The sequence below is a fragment of the Sphaerodactylus townsendi genome, linkage group LG01 (genome assembly GCF_021028975.2).
Source record: "Sphaerodactylus townsendi isolate TG3544 linkage group LG01, MPM_Stown_v2.3, whole genome shotgun sequence".
NCBI classification, from domain to species: Eukaryota; Metazoa; Chordata; class Lepidosauria; order Squamata; family Sphaerodactylidae; genus Sphaerodactylus; species Sphaerodactylus townsendi.
In genome coordinates this window covers 143338033-143355730 of record NC_059425.1, presented here as the reverse complement: position 1 = coordinate 143355730, position 17698 = coordinate 143338033, and the positions used below count along the sequence as shown (strand labels likewise).

The following is a 17698-nucleotide window of genomic DNA, read 5'->3' as shown; positions in this document are numbered from 1 at the left end:
CTTCACCAGACCTGGCTGGTATCATTAGGATAGTCTCCTAAAGTTACCCTGAAATTTTGATGCTGCTAGCCTAAAAACTGCATCCCCTGCAGACCAAAAACTGAAAAAAAAACCCACTGAAAATACAAAAAACACAAATGAATATCGTGGGGGAAGGCAGCAAAACTCAGATTTTGCACCAGGCTCCATTTTCCCTAGCTACGCCTCTGGCCTAGACCAGCTTATTCCCCAGGAAATTGCCCTAGATTATTTCCTAGTCAATTATCTTCCACACATAGTTGGAAAATAGTTGCCCACTGCCTTCTTTTGCCTTCCCTTTCTGCACAAATTTCCTAAAATGTTTGAAAAACATTTGTAAAACATTTTCAATCCCCCCCCCCTTTTGTCTGCACTCACTACCTGGAAATAACTCCTGGTCACCATTACATGATTTTTTTTCCCTTTTCATTTTTTAAGTTCTGTATTGTGTCAATGTTTCAATGCTTCACAGTCTCATGTTGCATTCTATACTCCTCATATACTTGATGCTTCAAAGACTCCCTCCCCCCAAATTAAGAACAGAGAAATGCTGCAAACAAATAGGCAAGGGGAAGCTGAGTGACATTAGACATTAGAATGCAGCCTCAAGGAGGAAGTTCAGGGAAGCAGAGAAGCATGGGAAATGTAGTCAATAGTTCACACAGCTATTGAAGATGTTTTCAAAACATTTCAGCCAGAGAATCGTTTTAAAAGGGGGATTCATTTGAAATATTTTGAGGCTAAAAATAAAACATTTTGGGGTAAAAACAATGCAGAATTCCATAATGGGAACATTTTATTTCCTGCCTCAAAATGTTTTTAATTAATTGTATAGAAAGGGCCTTTGTCTCATAGGGTAGGGTAGGGAAGAGAGAATCATAGAGCTGGAAGAGACCAAAAGGGCCATCAAGTCCAACCCCCTGCCATGCAGGAACACACAATCAAAGCACCCCTTGCAGATGCCAATTCCGCCTCTGTTTAAAAACCTCCAAAGAAGGAGACTGTACAACTCTCCAAGGCAGTGAATTCCACTGTCAAACAGCCCTGACAGTCATAAAGTTCTTCCTAATGTTTAGATGGAATCTCTTTTCCTGCACCTTGAATCCATTACTCCATGTCCTAGTCTCTGAGGCAGCAGAAAACAAGCTTGGTCCCTCTTTGTCATGGCATCCCTTCAAATATTTAAACATATCTATCATCCCCTCCCCTTTAACCTTCTCTTCTCTAGACTAAACATCCCCAGCTCCCTAAGCCTCTCTTCATAGGGCATGGATTCCAGACCTTTTACCATTTTGGTTGCCCTCCTCTGGACATATTCCAGCTTATCAATATCCTTCTTCAATTGAGGAGTGCAGAACTGAGCACAGTACTCAAAGTGAGGTCTGACCAATCCAAAGTAGAGTGGTACAATTACTTTCCTCGATCTAGACAATATATTCTTATTGCTGCATCCCAGAATTGCATTAGAAGAAGAAATAACTCATACCTAAGGTCTGGTACTATAGAGTGATTCAGAACCTTCTGCATGTAGCAAATATTCAGGAAAATAAAGAAGTCTCCTAGTGAGTTTCCTTGCCCTACCCATAGGCTATTTTTTGCTGGGCAGAGAAACAATAACATCGGTGATTTCTGCACAGCAGAAATAAAACATCTTGAGGATGTTTCAAAAAGGGTTTGGGGGATAAGGTTTGCACAACTCTGTCCCCTAAAATGCCTTGAGAAGATTTTATTCAATTCAATCAGGGTTTTTCAAAAATCACTTAACCAGCAATATTTTTTCCTCACCTGGGTTGAAGATGTTTCCTGCCTGCTGAACGAACAAAAGCAGGCAGGAAACACTTTATTTCCTCCATCCAAACCTCCTACTTTCATTTTCGCCATTTGCACCTGCCATGCAGGTTTCATATGCTTAGAGCTCATCTGCGCACAATTTCTGTGTAAAAAGGAGATGAATAAAGTTTGTTTTGCCTAGCAATCCCATGCACATGTTGTTTTTCTTTTCTTGTTGTTTGTTTTGAGGGGTCTGTCTGCAATATGTGCATATTTGTATCACTTTTGGTTTTTCAGACATTCCGCTCAAAACAAAAAAAGGAAAAACAACATGTGCACAGCATCACTAGGTAGAACAAATTTTATTCATGTACTTTTTACAGTGAAATCATGTGCGGATGAGCTGCAAGCACAGGAAACCTCCGTGGAAAACCTTCACCGAATGGCAGAGGCACAGAGGATTTCTTCATCACAGAGGCATAGCTCCGAGGGGACCGGGGGTGTGCAACACACCAGGCGCGTGCCCCTTGTGGGGATGTGGCGAGAGCATTCTGGAGTGGGGCGGGGGCGTTCCAGGGTGGGACGGGGCGGAGGACGCACCAGTGCACTGGACGCTTTTCTCCTTTGCTATGTCTCTGCTTCAACAGCACACAAAATAGCACGTGCACCAATGAAACTGACAAGAGCTCTGAGCAGCAGGGGAGTTAAAAAAGATATGTTTTGGCGGGCTGTTTTTGGCGGGCTTTGTGTGAACTAGAAAAGCCAAAACAGACAATTTAAAATGTCTGCAGGGCATTTTATTTCTGCTGTGCGGAAATCACCATCATGGCGCCCATTTGCTTCTCTGCAATTACAAAGAGAGAGGAAAAGGGGAATGCAAGGCTGACATTTTCAGCAGGGCAGACATTTTTACAGCCTCCAACCCATTAGAAGCTCCTAAAAGGCTACCGTTCAGTTAATTTCTGTCCACTAATCTCCCAGGACTGTGCTTAGTTAAATCTTGTTAATTTAATTGGAAGTTATCAACCAATTAGTGTCCTAAAGATTATAATTAGGGTTACCAACCTCAGAGTGAGGCCTAGTGTTTTCTCAGAATTACAACTGATCTCCTGATTACAGGGGTAAACTCCAAGGAAATGGCAGCTCTGAAGGGCAGAATCTATACCACCATATCCCCGCTGAGCTCGCTCCATTACCCTGATTTGGTCCTCCCCAGGCATCATACCCAAATTGTTAAGGGTTTCTTAAGCCAGAGTTGGCAGTCCTAGATTGGAATCTTATTAGACCCAAAGTGCATGTTATAGGCTGGCACGGGACAATCTGCAATCGCCAACACCATTTTAAACAAGAATTGAAGTGCCGTAGTTTAAAAATTGCTGCAAGGGCTGTGGCACATTACTGCCATGCAGTTTGGTTTCCCCCAAAATGCCTTTTCAATTGTCAAAGCAGCCCCCCCTGAAAACAAGGTTTCAAGCTGCTGCTGTGCCCTCATGGCAAAATTTAAACTGTGAAATTCTCATCTACAATGGCATGTGTGACCACAGATTATCCCATGCCCGTCTGTGTCATTTGGGTCTTAGAGATCTAGCCTGTCCAACCTTGCCATGAAATGTTTACTTCAGGGTTGTTGGCTTTTTAACCAGTAACTGAACTTGATTGTAGCCTTTCATTCACAATCCAGTGATAATGTATTGTCGAAGGCTTTCATGGCCAGAATCACTGGGGTGCTGTGTGGTTTCCGGGCTGTATGGCCGTGTTCTAGCAGCATTCTCTCCAGATGTTTTGCCTGCATCTGTGGCTGGCATCCTCTGAATCCTCTGAATTCAGAGATCCTCTGAAGATGCCAGCCACAGATGCTAGCGAAACGTCAGGACAGAATGCTGCTAGAACACGGCCACGCAGCCCGGAAACCACACAGCCCCCCAATCCAGTGATATTTTGTGTTTTTAAAAAATTGCATTTGAAAAATGTTTCACTTCCTGAAGTGGGTCTCCTCACTTAAAATAATATCCATCTGAGAAGTGGAACCAGTCTTCTGAGACACTGTTAAATTTATATAGGGATGAGTTGGCTACATAGCATTAGCAACTGTAATATTAATATCTCACAAATCTCCAGTTTGTCACTTATGCGAAACTACTTTCATAAATCTAGGTCAGCTATCTCTTTGACTCATGACGTTTTGCAAGAAGGCTCTCTCTGAATCATGCAGAACTGTTTCCTGTTCTCTCCCCACATTTCATGTGAAGTTAATTGGTATATAATTGCTTGCTGTGGTCTCATTTCCAGATTGTGAATCATGTTGTTCCTGCATTAGGCATCAGAATCCAAAATTTAATCTATCAATATACTTCCTTAAATTCAGAATTGCTCTAATAATCCCTGATCTTGTGCTAATAGATTCAGAACAACAATATTATGTACTTGTGCAGCCCAGTTCTAAGCATGTTTATGAAAGTACTCTGAAATGAGGAAGGACTGAAGTCTTTGTGCTGTCAAAATATATAGTACGAAAGTTGATAGTTGCATTCACACTTGGTAAATGTCAACACAGTAAATCATTTGATAAATTGTGGGGGGAAATCCTGAATCTCCTTTATACACACTGACATGGAGTAATAGGTCATTTTCATTTCCACACAGGTTGTTTGCCCCTGGTTCAGTTCTGTTGGTATGTTTCTTTGTGGTGCATTCATGCATTTCCCAAAGTGTCCAAGGCTTTTCTTTGATCTTTCCCAAACTTTCTTTGCTGTGAATATTTGAGAAACATCACACTTAAGCCTGGATGGCTGCTGGGTGGGTAGGAAAGTTTGGATTTTCCCAATCCTGTCTAAAAGGCAGCCATTTCCCTCTTTCTCCTTTGCCAATGAAGGATTTGTTTAAAAAAAATTGTAATTAAATATAATTATAATATATAATAGGCTCTCTGAATCCCCAGCTTTCTTTTTTTAAATAAAAAAGACTGTAGCCAGTTTCGTTGTGGATATATGAGATGAAAGCCATAACTCTGCAATGAAAGAGACTAAAAAAGATTAAAATGGGAAATTCAGAAAATGCAATACACAGTTTACTATATCATTGTAACAATATAGCAATATTCAATTGCTGATTTTATTTTATTTTTTTTAAAAAACTGAAAAAACCTTGGTCATGTGTGGGGATGAAATTACCAGGAAATTACCAGGAAACTTGTCATATGGAAGCCCAGCTGCCATTGCATGTCATTAGTCATGCATGCCATTAACAGTCACAATAGCAGCTACAACGACAAAAACTGCACAAGACTTTCTGTGTAATTTAGAGGGGAGCATTCCCTATAATATCAGCAGTTTAAAGGCTCTGAATAGCACAATGGTTGGTGACTCTCCCATGGACACAAAGGGGAACACATGGACACATCTGACATCATTTTCATCTCCCCTCATTTTCCCACATGCACTACCCTATGATATATCATAATTCTGAGAAAGTTTAGGTTTCAGAGACAATAAAAAGTTCTGCATTCTGAGTGTCATAAAAGATTTTGTTTTCCAGGTCTATGTGACCTAGTGTTATTCTAAAAGCCCCACAGTGTTTCATGTCAACAACAGGGGTTGTAGAAATAACTGTATTAGCATATTAATCAGCCACAGTCTAGGGCAGAACTTTTTCATTACATGTCCACTATTGTTGGACATAGCACAATAGAGCCCGGGGCACGTGTATGCCCTGCTCCCCCGTCCTGCTCCCGCCCACCCCCACCATGTCCCGAAACACACACACCTCGCACCAGCGCACGCCCGGTGCATCGTGCACACCCCTATCCCCTTGGCACTACTCCATTGGGTCTGATTCAATATAAGGTGACTTCATGTGTTCACCATGGATCTCCATTTGACTGAAAAATCTCTGTCTACAATATTTGCTAATAAATATTTGAGGCTGGTTAATAATATGATATGCAAAACCTCAGAAATGAATGGAATAAGGAGCTAAATTGGCCTGTTTTTGCTAACACAATGAGATATGGCCCTAAATCTTATACTTTTTTCTATGGACTTCAAGCTGTGACTTATTCCGCACAAAAAATTACGTGGGATATACTGGACACCACAGCAATTTTAAGTAAAGGACCAAGTAAAATGTCTGGTGTTATTACTCACATGACGTGTCTCTTAAATATATTATTTGGATCTGCCTTATTATTCAAACTTTTTTGGGAGAAAGTGTTTTTCCCCTCCTCCCAGCTCCTGGTCTCCCATTGGTTCTGAAGCTCCGGTGGGATGTAGCTTCTCTGTTTGTTTTCCCGCTCTTTTTCCAAAAAGGCGGGAACCAGTGCATGCTGGGAGTTGCAGTCCTGACAATTCTTACCAATTTTGTATTAAGCTATTTATTGATCTCGACATCTTGACATATTTATTTGGAAACCTTTTAGAGATTTGCAGTCATTGTTGTTAAATTTTGTTATTTCAATTCTTTCTATTTGGGGGTTGGAACTATAATAAACAATTTGAAAATTAAAACTAATTGCCTGCGTCTGAGGCCCCCATTTGGGTCAGAGCCAAACAGAGAGAAGGGGTTTACTCTTCCAACCCCCTTGTGATTCCACAAATCATAACAACTTCGCAGCACAGGCCTTTAAAGGAAAATATTTAGGTGTACCTACGAGTTGCCAACTCTGGACTGGAAAATTCTTGCAGACTTGGAGGGAGGAGACTGGGGAGGGAAGGGAACTCAGCAGGAATGTGATGTTGTCTAGTCCACCCTTGGAAGCAGCCATTTTCTCCAGAAGAGCTGACTGCAGCTCAGTTAGAATTCCAGGCTAACTCCAAGCCCCCCCCCCCCCCCCGGAGGCTGGCAACTGTACTTGCAACTAAGCCTTTAAGGATGCACAGAGACTTGTGATTTACATCTTGTGTAGTCTGTCTTGGAGCCCACACACTTTGGCATGTCTATGGGGCAGTTAAATCCTGCACTGTGGGGCTTACTGTTGACTGAACATACATAGTAGTGGGACTCCTTGACGCTGCCATAATCCATCACAATGATAATTCTGGATGCTGGATTCCAGACAGATGTTATTTTAATGAGAAGCACATAGCAGTACTGGTAGCATTGCATTCACCTTATTAAATATTGAATGATGCCATTTTCCAAAACATTAACGTTTTCAGCATTGTGCACATTTCTTTCAAAACTGGTTAACTGACAAAGAAGAACTTTTGCAGACATGGCTGCTGTATTCATGACACATCTGTTGCGGGACAAAAGAAATAGCTACTGTTTTTGGCAGTTCAGTAAAGGCAGAGAGAAAAGGCAACACACCCAATCCAGGAAGTGTATTACTAAGATCAAACAGGAGCCAATGCAATTCATTTCCATTTCTTATGTCTATAGAAAAGAGACAACCCAGACAAATTAAATTTTCTTTATTAAGTTGGAAGAAATAATGGTTCTTTTAAAACTATGTCGTGGTTCATTGTAAAATATTAAGCAATTATATTCCATTTTGCAGAAGGTCATGCATACGAGGAAGAGGCACATGGAATTGTTTCAGGAATTAAATCAAAAATTTCAGACACTAGACAGATTTCGAGATGTACCAAAATCAGGCAGCATGGTAAGTACTTTTTTGTTGCTGTCGTATTATGTACTTCAATAAGTTATACTGCACAACTATTTTTTATTTTACTGTCTGCCTTTCTCACTGAGAATCAAGATTTAAGAAAACCTCAAAATAATTGCCCTTGGAGAGCAAACAGTGTGAAATGGTTAGAATATTAGATTGGTTGTAGAAAATGTGCTTCTAGGCCCAGTTTAAAGTACACTGAGAGACACCTTGAGTGAGGCTTTGCTTAATAGCTTTTCCTACTTTCTAGAGCTGTTGTGTGGGTAAAATGACCCTTCCCGCCTTCCTGGGTGAAGAAAGGGATCTACACATACCCAGTTCTTCCATGTCCATCATGCTTTTAATGGTTCTTTCATGTTGGAGTGGGGGGGTGGGGAGGGAGGACAGGTGTCCTGTTATACCCCCCTCCCCAATGTAGGCCCCCATTCTCTGCTGCTGCTCAGCAAAGTGGCAAGAGGGAAATGGGTGGTAACCGTTTTGGGTGAATCCTGTTGCTTCAACGTGACAGTGTCACTTTTGGTTTACCAGAAGTGACATTGGCAGGCACCAAATTGTTTGTTCCTGTCCCAGAAATTCTGCTGCCAGGCAACAACATGCAGGAGGGTGACAGTAAAGAGGAAACTGGCTGGCCACTCTGTGAGACAAGATGCTGGTCTGGATGGACCACTGGTCTGATTCAGCAGGACTGTTGTATGCAGCATGGGAATGGGCTATGTGGCTGTCTACATTGTACATGAAAAGCTGTATGGTCCTCCCTCCACCAGCACCTACAATCAGTAGGGTTTTCAAGGCAAGAGACTGACAGAGGTGGTTTGCCATTTCTTTCCTCTGCATAGCAACCCTCGTATGCCTTGGTGGTCTCCCATCCAAGTACTAACCAGGGCCAACCCTGCTTATCTGCTGAGATTCAAAGAGATCAGCCTATAGTAGCTCTTAAAATCCATAAGAATGGCATAAATGTAAGTTCACACATGCCAAGCTGATCAACCTCATCACAGAGAGCTTCTGCTAATCTCACATATTCCAGATTAAACTTTTGTGCTCTTCCCAGAAGAAGAATCATCTGGCTTGGTAGGCAGTCACCAAGAATGGCATTCTGTAGTTTTATATTTTACATGCTTGCCACATAGATTGTCAGGCCTGCGCCATGCTTGGCCTGGCAGGTCGCACGTACACAGCCTTGGAGCAGATGGTCCAACTATTTCATCGCCCAAGGCCATGGGGCCTCTTTCATTCGCTCGCAAGTAACTAGCAATAGTGCTTAACAGCTACTTCTTATCTGCCTTCCTGAAGGAGTAGCCTCCCTGTCCCCAAAACAATGTCTCTTTCTCACTGTCCTTTCACATGCTGATATTATGGGAATGCGAGGGAGGGGGGATTCTGGGATGAGTCAAACTGTAACTTACAGGTATATACTCTGGGCCAGAGAGCCAAACTTCAGTTTCGGCTATCTGGCTGTTGGGCTGACACAGTTCTAATAAAGCTCCTGAACCATTCTTGAGACTTGTTATTGACTGGGGTAACAGACCCTTACACAAATCCAGTAAATGTAGTCCCTCCCCATCCCCCAGCATTGGTTAAACTTTAAGGCCATAGAGAAGAAAATTACCTCTCAGGGACACAGGACTCAAGATGTACATTTCCAGAAACGATGAAACCATGAGTTTTCCTGAGAATTGAGTTTTTCCTGAGATGCATCTTTTATAAAATAGTATTATTTGGTCTAGGTATAAAATTAATAGTGTAATAGACTTTGAAGAGTGTAACTGCTTAAGACTGCTTTGTTAAAAGTACAAGTTTTCTACAAGCAAAATGGCAGCAATGCCTAGAATGAGAGAGAGACAAAGGGGGAGGGCTGCAGACAGCTGGTCTCCAGTGATAGAACCTATTCTTTCCCTGCTGCATCTGTATTCATTTATGGTGTACGAACAGTTGGAATCTGGGGCATGTTATGCCCCATTACTGTGTATGGAAGAGATTAACATTTCAGCACGTTTTCTTGCAGGGTCACCGTTAGCCTAAATAGATTCTCAGTCTCAGTTAGGAAATGGCAACTAAATCCACAGCTGTCACTGGTGGTCAGTGAGCCCTTGCATGTTCTGTTCCAAGCCAACTGCTGGGAATTGTGTTGGCAGTGCTGCTGGCAAGACTTCCGATGTACTGATTGCTCATAGAAAGGAACGAGATGAGCAACTCTAAACATCAGCCAGTTTGGCTCTCTTCAAAGCCATCTTATCACTTTGACGTCTGTTTCTCGTGTGAGTGTGTTTTCAAATGATCCAAACTCAAAAAAAGGAAGCTTAATTTTGTTTTCCTTCTGCCTTCTCACTTTCATAGGAAAATCCAACAGCAGCCAACAAGGCTCCCTGGGACAGTTTCAAAAACACAAGCGAATACCAACATTATACCACAATAAACGTATTAGATTCAGAGGCAAAAGATGCATTAGAACTAAGACCATCAGAATGGGAGAAGTGTCTGAATTTGCCTCTAGATGTACAAGAAGGTGATTTCCAAACGGAGGTTTAACGAAAGATGCAAACAAACTGAAACAAAAGCAAAAACATAGAACAATTTTATTTGCACTGACGCTCCAGAGACTTGGGAAGCCTGACATGCCTATCTGAACATTGTGGCAATTGTGTGTCAGGACCTTCATGTGCCAAATGTCAGTGATTTCTTTTCGTATGATATAGTCCCACTAGCCAAAACTAGTGGAGAACCCAGGTGTACAATTCTTACCATCGTGTCTTGTAAGTACCCGTGGAATGGATTTGTAAGGTAAATCTTTATAGATAAACCTCAAGCAACGGTTCATGTTGTAACAGCTTCATTTGGTTTAGTTTTCAAAAAACTTCACCATGAAGCACAATGTATATATTTATGCAGTTTTTAAAGTTTATAACAGTCTGTTTGGCCATTACTACACTTTTTACTTTATAATATAAAAAAGCAAAGTTTTGTCGTCATTAAATGAATGTCTGTTGAGCTACATTCTTCATTGCTTTAAATGCAATAAAGTAATAATCTCACTTTTATATGAATAATATATTTCACATCTTTATTATTGCAGTTTTCTCTGGGAAGCTCAAGAGTAGCTTTTCCTGCTGCAGCTGTGTATAAAATATTTAAAATGTTGTATGGTGTAAATAAACTTTTGTCTACATATCAGTATTTTCAGTGCATTTTATTTTGGATTTGTTGATCTAAAATTTGCATATTTATAATGTTTTCTTTAAAACACAGAAGCTGCAAATGCATTGAGAATTTTAATAGCACACTTATTACTCCTGTGAGACTAATGATTTCTGAAATGTAATAATAGGTTTGGATAGCAATTCTATTTTTTCTCTTATTTGAAGGCAACAGACAATGTAAATTGGACTTGTCAGAGTACCGCTACATTAGTTCTGTTATGTGTGAGTGTTATGCTTTTTCTTCTTGCAACAGAAATACAATTTATAGACAAACATGCAAGTTTTTCTTTTACTGCCACCCTAGTTTGGGGTAAAAGGAAATACTTCTTCCTGCTGTTTCTTAACAAAGTTTGATGACATTGTTTAGGGCTGAGACAAACAGTATTGTTAATAAAGGGGAAGTCCAATACATAAGGCATAGGCGGTCAGGGACGGCACCATTCTCCACACTGCCCTGCCACCTCTAGAGGGCTTTCAGGTAGCATGGAGAGGCAGAAACAAAGAAAAATCCCCATGTCACCTTGAAAGCCCTCCATAGCCTGAAATGAAGTAATGCCACCCTTTTGAAGGCAAATGAAGTAATGCCACGCCCAAAAGGGGTGGCATAACTCCAAGCCCCAGGCTGCAACATTCCCAGCTCCAAAGCCTGGGTCTAAACCGACTAAAGTTGACTCCACCCCATAGAATGTCCCAGCCCAGTCCACCCCTGCATCAGCATCTGCTCAGACACCAGTGTAGCTCTGCAGTTTTGCAGCCACAGAGCTTCAGGGCACCTAGACTGTGTCCTTATCTCTTATGCCAGTGGGGGTGCCCCATATGCTAGTGGTGGATGGCATGTCTGTCTGCCAGTCCCTGAAGCTGCTCCCCCCCAGATTGAGCCATACATCACAAGATGGATGCATGTCTTCTACCTAAGCCAACATCAAATCTTCTCATGACTAGATACCGAATTAGGATTTTAAATCCATTATTTTTATTTTGAATCAAAACTATAGTATGTACAAGGGTAGTACAGATTGGATTGGATTGTGTAGTCTACTTGTGTGATACAGAAGGACAATCTCACTCAAATGTAGAACATCAGTTTTTGAAGCTGGCCTGCCTTGTTTCCTTAGATTAAAATAAGTCTAGATGCTGTGTTTTCAGAATCACATTCCCGCATATTCTGTTTGAGATGACCCTAGAATACTTCTGTTCTGCCTGAACAGTGCTATAGTTTGAAACCTCAGCACCATGGTTTTCTATGGGTGAGACAAATCAGATGAGTACTATTCTCTAGTCTGAGTGCTACCTCTAATTCTCTGTAGAAGTCTGAAAGAGGCCCCATAAAACTCAACAGTATAATTCCTATTGTCTTCAAAATTTGGCTTCTTTGGTTTGCCACCTTGTAGCTACACTTGTAAGATAGAAATAAGCATGCCAATCCTACGGCATAGTTGTGAACAATACAAGACAGCATCCATAGCTAAATAACTCTTTTGTGCCACACAGATGTGTAAATTCATTGTGTTAGCATGACAACATATGTTCATATACCCTTACACATAGTGCTATTCAGTGGCCAGGTCACACATTGATCAAATGTTGCCATTCATCAAATCGTCAGTAATCAAGTGGTGCACATGCAGCCAGACTTTAATTGAAACCCCACTATAAAAAGTGCTAGTCAATATTTAGTGCATGAGTCCCCAATGTGGCACCCATGAATGCTATGGCACTCACTGACACATTTTCTGGCACTCACCAAATATTTTTAGAAAATAGATGGGACCAAGTGGGACTTTTGTTCAGCAGGGCGTCTGATTGGCCACTGGAAATTGGATTGGCCTAGCAATGTCTTTAAAAGTTGTGTCAGCAACAGTTGCCTCCACAGCACAATGAACTTCACTGCATTACTGTGTAAGAAAGATTTTTAATAATATGCTCACTTTAAAAGGCATCCTGTTGAACAGAGCTTCTGATTGAAATGATGAAGAGTTACTATTGTAGTTATACATAACCTTGTTCCCTGCCATTCCGAAGTTAGCTGTGCCTCTTGAGAAGCCATTTTAAGATTATGTCCATACCCTATGTCAGAAAAAGGTGCCCACCAGCTCACAAAGGTTGGCTCCCCTTGATTTAGTCAGTGGAAAATAAACTCCAAAGGTCAATAAAGCTGAAAAATTAAGTATCTCCACATTTTACTAGAAAGCAAATCGTCCCATCCGCCCCACCCCCACTGTATCATTATCCTTCTCATGGCCAGCTGGCAATTTCTACCCTACCTACATGTACCCAGTGTGTTGTAACTGCATCATATTAGGGACCAACTCATACCACACAGTTTGCAACTGTACGTGGTGTGCTACTGCTAGCTGATCAGTAGTTCTTGGCATCAGGCTTCTACAAATTTCTGCTCAGTCTTGAAAATAATGATTAGCTGTGTGGGTTTTCCTTTTAAAAGAGATTTATAATACATTAAAATGATTATATTCATTATCAGTAGATTCAATAGTGGGCATGTCAGGTTACAGAGGTCTCAATTACTTATTTTGTTGGCTTAATGTTAGAACTAGAAAATGTACTATCTGCAAGGAAGAAATCATGTTTTGCTAATCATTTCTGCAATGTGTCAGAGTTTGAGAGAAAAAAAGTTAAGTGCAATGAAGTTTTGTGTTACGTACAAAATTTAGTAAAGGAGGTTTGTCAGGAAGGAGCAACCCAATCCAACTAGGCTGCAAACATCTGTGGAGGCATACAGATGTTCTGTAGTTAGAGTCGAATGTACATAATCTTGTTACAATGGAGCCAATTATTTGGAAGGGAGAGCAGAAGCCAGATTTGTTCATATCCATTCATTCCTTCAGTCTCTTGCATATACGTATCTCTTCCCCTTAAACAGCTGATAGGAACAAATAAATTAGGATTTTTTAAAAAACAAAAACAAAAAATCAATGAAGCAATGTGTGCTTGCTTACAAAGAGCATGCCACTAACATCTCATCTGACTGTGAGCCACAAATGACACAGGAGTCTCTGGGGATGCCCTGGCGAGCCAATCATTTTGAAGCAGTGAGTTCCTAGCCAAGAATTCCTTTGAACTACACCACAGGACCTGTGGAGGCCACTGTAGCATAAGTAAAGGAGGGGCTCCTCCTTCCTCTGTGCCATTTTTCCAGTCCCAATTCAGGTTGGAAAATGGCAGGGGGGAGAGGAGATGCTGTATTGTTTCGTTTAGCCTTGTGTTGTGAGAACATGGTGACCATTGCTGAAGCTCTGAAGTCTGAGCTACCTTGGAGCTTAGGAAAGCAACAGGGACAACATTAGGTAAAACACGGGAGAAAAGGAAGATAAAAGGCAGGGAGGAAAAGTGAAAAAAGTGAAAAAGTAAAGTGTGTGGATGAGGGCAGAGGCTGCCATAGAGATGGGAGAGAGAGAGATGTGAGGGAGAAAAGGAAAGGGGCGGGGCTGCAGGCATGTGGGGGGGAAGCAAGGAGAAAAGGAGTGGGAAAAGTACATTCCCTTTCACTACAAATCCTCACAGATCATCCGCTTGTAAAAGATGAACTTTAGATATGTTTTAGATGCCCCCAAAGAAGTGAAGGCCAGTCCAAGTGTGTAATCAGGTTTCCACAGTTGATTTCCCCTTTAAATGCGCAAGAGGCTATCAAGAAAGTATCAATCTTGGAGGAATTTTCCAGCTTTAGCTAGTTTTGTCTTTGCAGGTCCAGAGTACAGCCCCCTCACAGCCATTTATCTCAAGGACAGTTACCAGGCAGGTGCAATTTAATCATGCAGTCCAGCTGGAAGTTTCTGTTGGGATGGGTTGGGACGGGAGGTCACAAGGTAATGGCTAACATTTTCCATAAATATGCAATTGCCAGAACAGTCTATGTCCCTTTTTTCTTCCCCTTCTTCCCCTTCCCACACCTGTACAGCTGGAAAGAAACTCTAAACTCTAGAAACTTCAGGCCTCAAGAATCAACTATGTTGTGATAGGATTTTAGTATGTAAGTTAGCTTTGTTATTTTGTTTGAATCCTGTTGCTACCAAACTGTGTTCTTTTGTTTTAAGCAACTTTCTGAACTTCTTTAATAAAGCTTTATTTTACCTAAAATCTGGTGTGAGACCAAACCCAGAAGCATTTGGTCGCATTACTGACATGCAGCTGACCTGCCACTACAGAGGCTTCCGTAGGGGATGCAGACTAGTGATCCAATGAGGCTGTATTTCTTCGCTACTTGTTCCTATTCTAAAACTGATCAGGGTGAACACTGGCCTTTTTTTACACAAATCACCTGAAATCTGTAAAACATTTTCAATCACTCCCTTTACCATGATGTTAGTCCGCACTCATCTCAAAATGATCCATGGTCACCATTAGGTGTTTTTTTTTTCGTATTTTGATTTATTTCTTAAATCAATGCTTCAGTGCTTCCCAGCTTCATGTTTTGTTTCTCTATTCCTCATATAATCAATGCTCACTATGACAATAAACAGGAGAGTGGGAACGGAGTGAGCTCAGACAATGGCACCAAAGAGGAAGTCTGGGGACAGCACAGAGGCATGGGAAGCATCTTAAAGAGATCCTGCAATTAAAGACGTTTTCAAAACATTTCAACCAAAAAATTATTTTAAGAGGACATTCATTTTAAAAGTTCAAGGCTGCAAATAAAACATTTGGGGAAAATGTGAAACTCCTTGGAGGAAATGGAGGAAGAGCAGCAGTGGCGTAGGACGTTAAGAGCTCGTGTATCTAATCTGGAGGAACCGGGTTTGATTCCCAGCTCTCTGCCAGCTTCTGAGCTTTGTGGGAGGCTTATCTGGGGAATTCAGATTAGCCTGTACGCTCCCACACATGCCAGCTGGGTGACCTTGGGCTAGTCACAGCTTCTCGGAGCTCTCTCAGCCCCACCCACCTCACAGGGTGTTTGTTGTGAGGGGGGGAAGGGCAAGGAGATTGTGAGCCCCTTTGAGTCTCCTGCAGGAGAGAAAGGGAAGGGATATAAATCCAAACTCTTCTTCTTCTATTTCCTGCCTCAAAATGTTTAAAAAGGTTTGGGTACAAAGGGCCACTTTCCAGGCAGGCACCCTTTGTTTTCTGTAGATTAGCAAGACAAGCAGAGGGAAAGATCGATGTATGTTTTGATACTTGAAAATTTCTGTTATAATGAAATGCGTTTTAAAGTATACCACATTTTTTCCATTTTAAAAGCTGTACTTATTTTGTTATTTCTCATTACAAAGGATAAAGTCACATGCTTTGTCTTACTCTGTAGTCCAAAACTGGAATTCACTTTGTGAAATGTATATTAGATTTGATGGATATTTTTTATACTAGAATTGATGGATTTAAAAAAAATCCCAATGGATTTTTTTAAGAAACATGCTTAGCTCTTACAGGATTGGGCTCTACGTTAAACCTGTGTTGAAATTTTACTGTAGCAGCCACAACAACAAGGCTAATTGCTGGTGAGTCATTGAGACAATGTTATTTTACAAGCATCCAAAGTATGAAGTCAGGAACTTCGTTCTTCTGGTAGAATACCTGCTGCTTCATCAAATATTCTATTGCAAAGAAGTCAGGGGTTTTTTTTAATCACCCAAGAGATATTGGACAAATAAGCAGTCTTGAGGCACTCTCTCAGTCACTGTATACTGACAGTTTTATACAGAATTGTTTTGTGGAAAGTGTACCATTTGGTTTAACAGGACTGTACTCATGGGAAGCAAAGATTACAAAAGAAGAGGAACCGACAAGCAATAAAGTTTCTGGTTGCAGTTTGTTAAATAAGGTTTATGATTGAAGTAGCTGAGGAGTCTGAGAACTTACTCATGAGCAAAGGCAAGTAATCCACATTAATGCACTGCAAGCATGTATTCCTTTTAATATCATGTGGACGTGGAAGTACCCACAGTTTGAAGACTAAGCTTAACATGTTGGAAGATCCATGAACCTTTGAAGTATTATTTATTGGCAAATGACACCAGGAGGGAACAAACTCATCAAGGTAATGACATATCAAAAGGGGACTAACATTCCTCTTCACACCATTTCTGCTATTAGAGAAACCATGAAGTTTGTCTGTGCTACCCATAACAGGCTAAAGAATAGCGCCATTTGGATGTTTTAAAATGGAAAAATGGCACACACAGAGAGTCAGTGCAAAAATTATGGGGTTGTGGTGGTAGGGTTCCACAATTAAATTCATAGTCCCTTCCTTCAGACTCTTCTCAATTTAGGTCCTCCTACCAGTCTTCAGAAGCCACACCCCATCTGTGTTCCTACAATGACAGTCACATAATTCTCAGATCGTTGTGAGTCAGGTTTGTTTAGACAAGTGCACAACAATCAGGAAAATGGCTGTTGAGGGTTTTCCAGGCTGTGTGGCTGTGGTCTGGTAGTTTTTTTCTCCTAACATTTCACCTGCATCTATGACTGGCATCTTCACTGTGCCATGGAGAAGAACATATCTTATCGTGACGTGCCTCTGAAGATGCCAATTGTAGATGCAGGTGAAACATTAGCAGCAAAAACTATCAGACCACAGCCATGCAGCCCGAAAAACCCACAACAGCCAGTTGATTCCAGCCATGAAAACCGTCAGTGATCAGGAAAGTGCTTGGGAAAATCACATTTCCTTCAGATCCCAAATGGTATTGAGGCTTACAACTTCCTATTCCTACTCTTCTTAGCGCAATCCTAGTTACTCTAGACTAAGCCCATTGAAATGAATGTGTTTAGACTGTAGCAACTTTCCTTAGAATTGAACTGTTAATCAGCATTCTAATGCATGTTGTTTTTCACTTCTGATATTAAAACAAAACATAAAAAACCATGTGCACTGAACTAAAAACAAGCTGGATGGTTTAACATCTAACTGTGGAGACAAGTGCTCTTTATTAGAGGGTAGACTTTCTCCCCAGAAACCATTCTCTGTTCTCTAAAGACTTTGTGTTCACTGGGGAATTCTTTTCAATTTTTCATAGAATTTATAGTGTTTCTAGATGTTCCCTTCTTTGACTTGCTCATTTATCAGATTGTAAACAGCATGGAAAAGCAAGAATGTGTTGCTTGAAAGGGAAAACAGAGAGACTAGATGCACACCTTAGAACAACCACGCAAT

The 17698-nt window shown here is 41.1% G+C and overlaps 1 protein-coding gene across 6 annotated transcripts in view; it reads left to right on the top strand.

Moving 5' to 3' along the window:
- The window catches only part of ADGRB3 (adhesion G protein-coupled receptor B3), a 560145-nt gene extending 549575 nt beyond the window's left edge, over positions 1–10570 (top strand). For all 6 annotated transcript variants that reach the window (XM_048496360.1, XM_048496376.1, XM_048496350.1 and 3 more), the window contains 2 exons: positions 7283–7387; positions 9734–10570. In XM_048496360.1, the coding sequence (XP_048352317.1) occupies positions 7283–7387; positions 9734–9925 (297 nt within the window). In that variant the 3' untranslated portion in view covers positions 9926–10570. The remainder of the gene's footprint in view (positions 1–7282; positions 7388–9733) is intronic.
- Positions 10571–17698: the final 7128 nt, after the last annotated feature.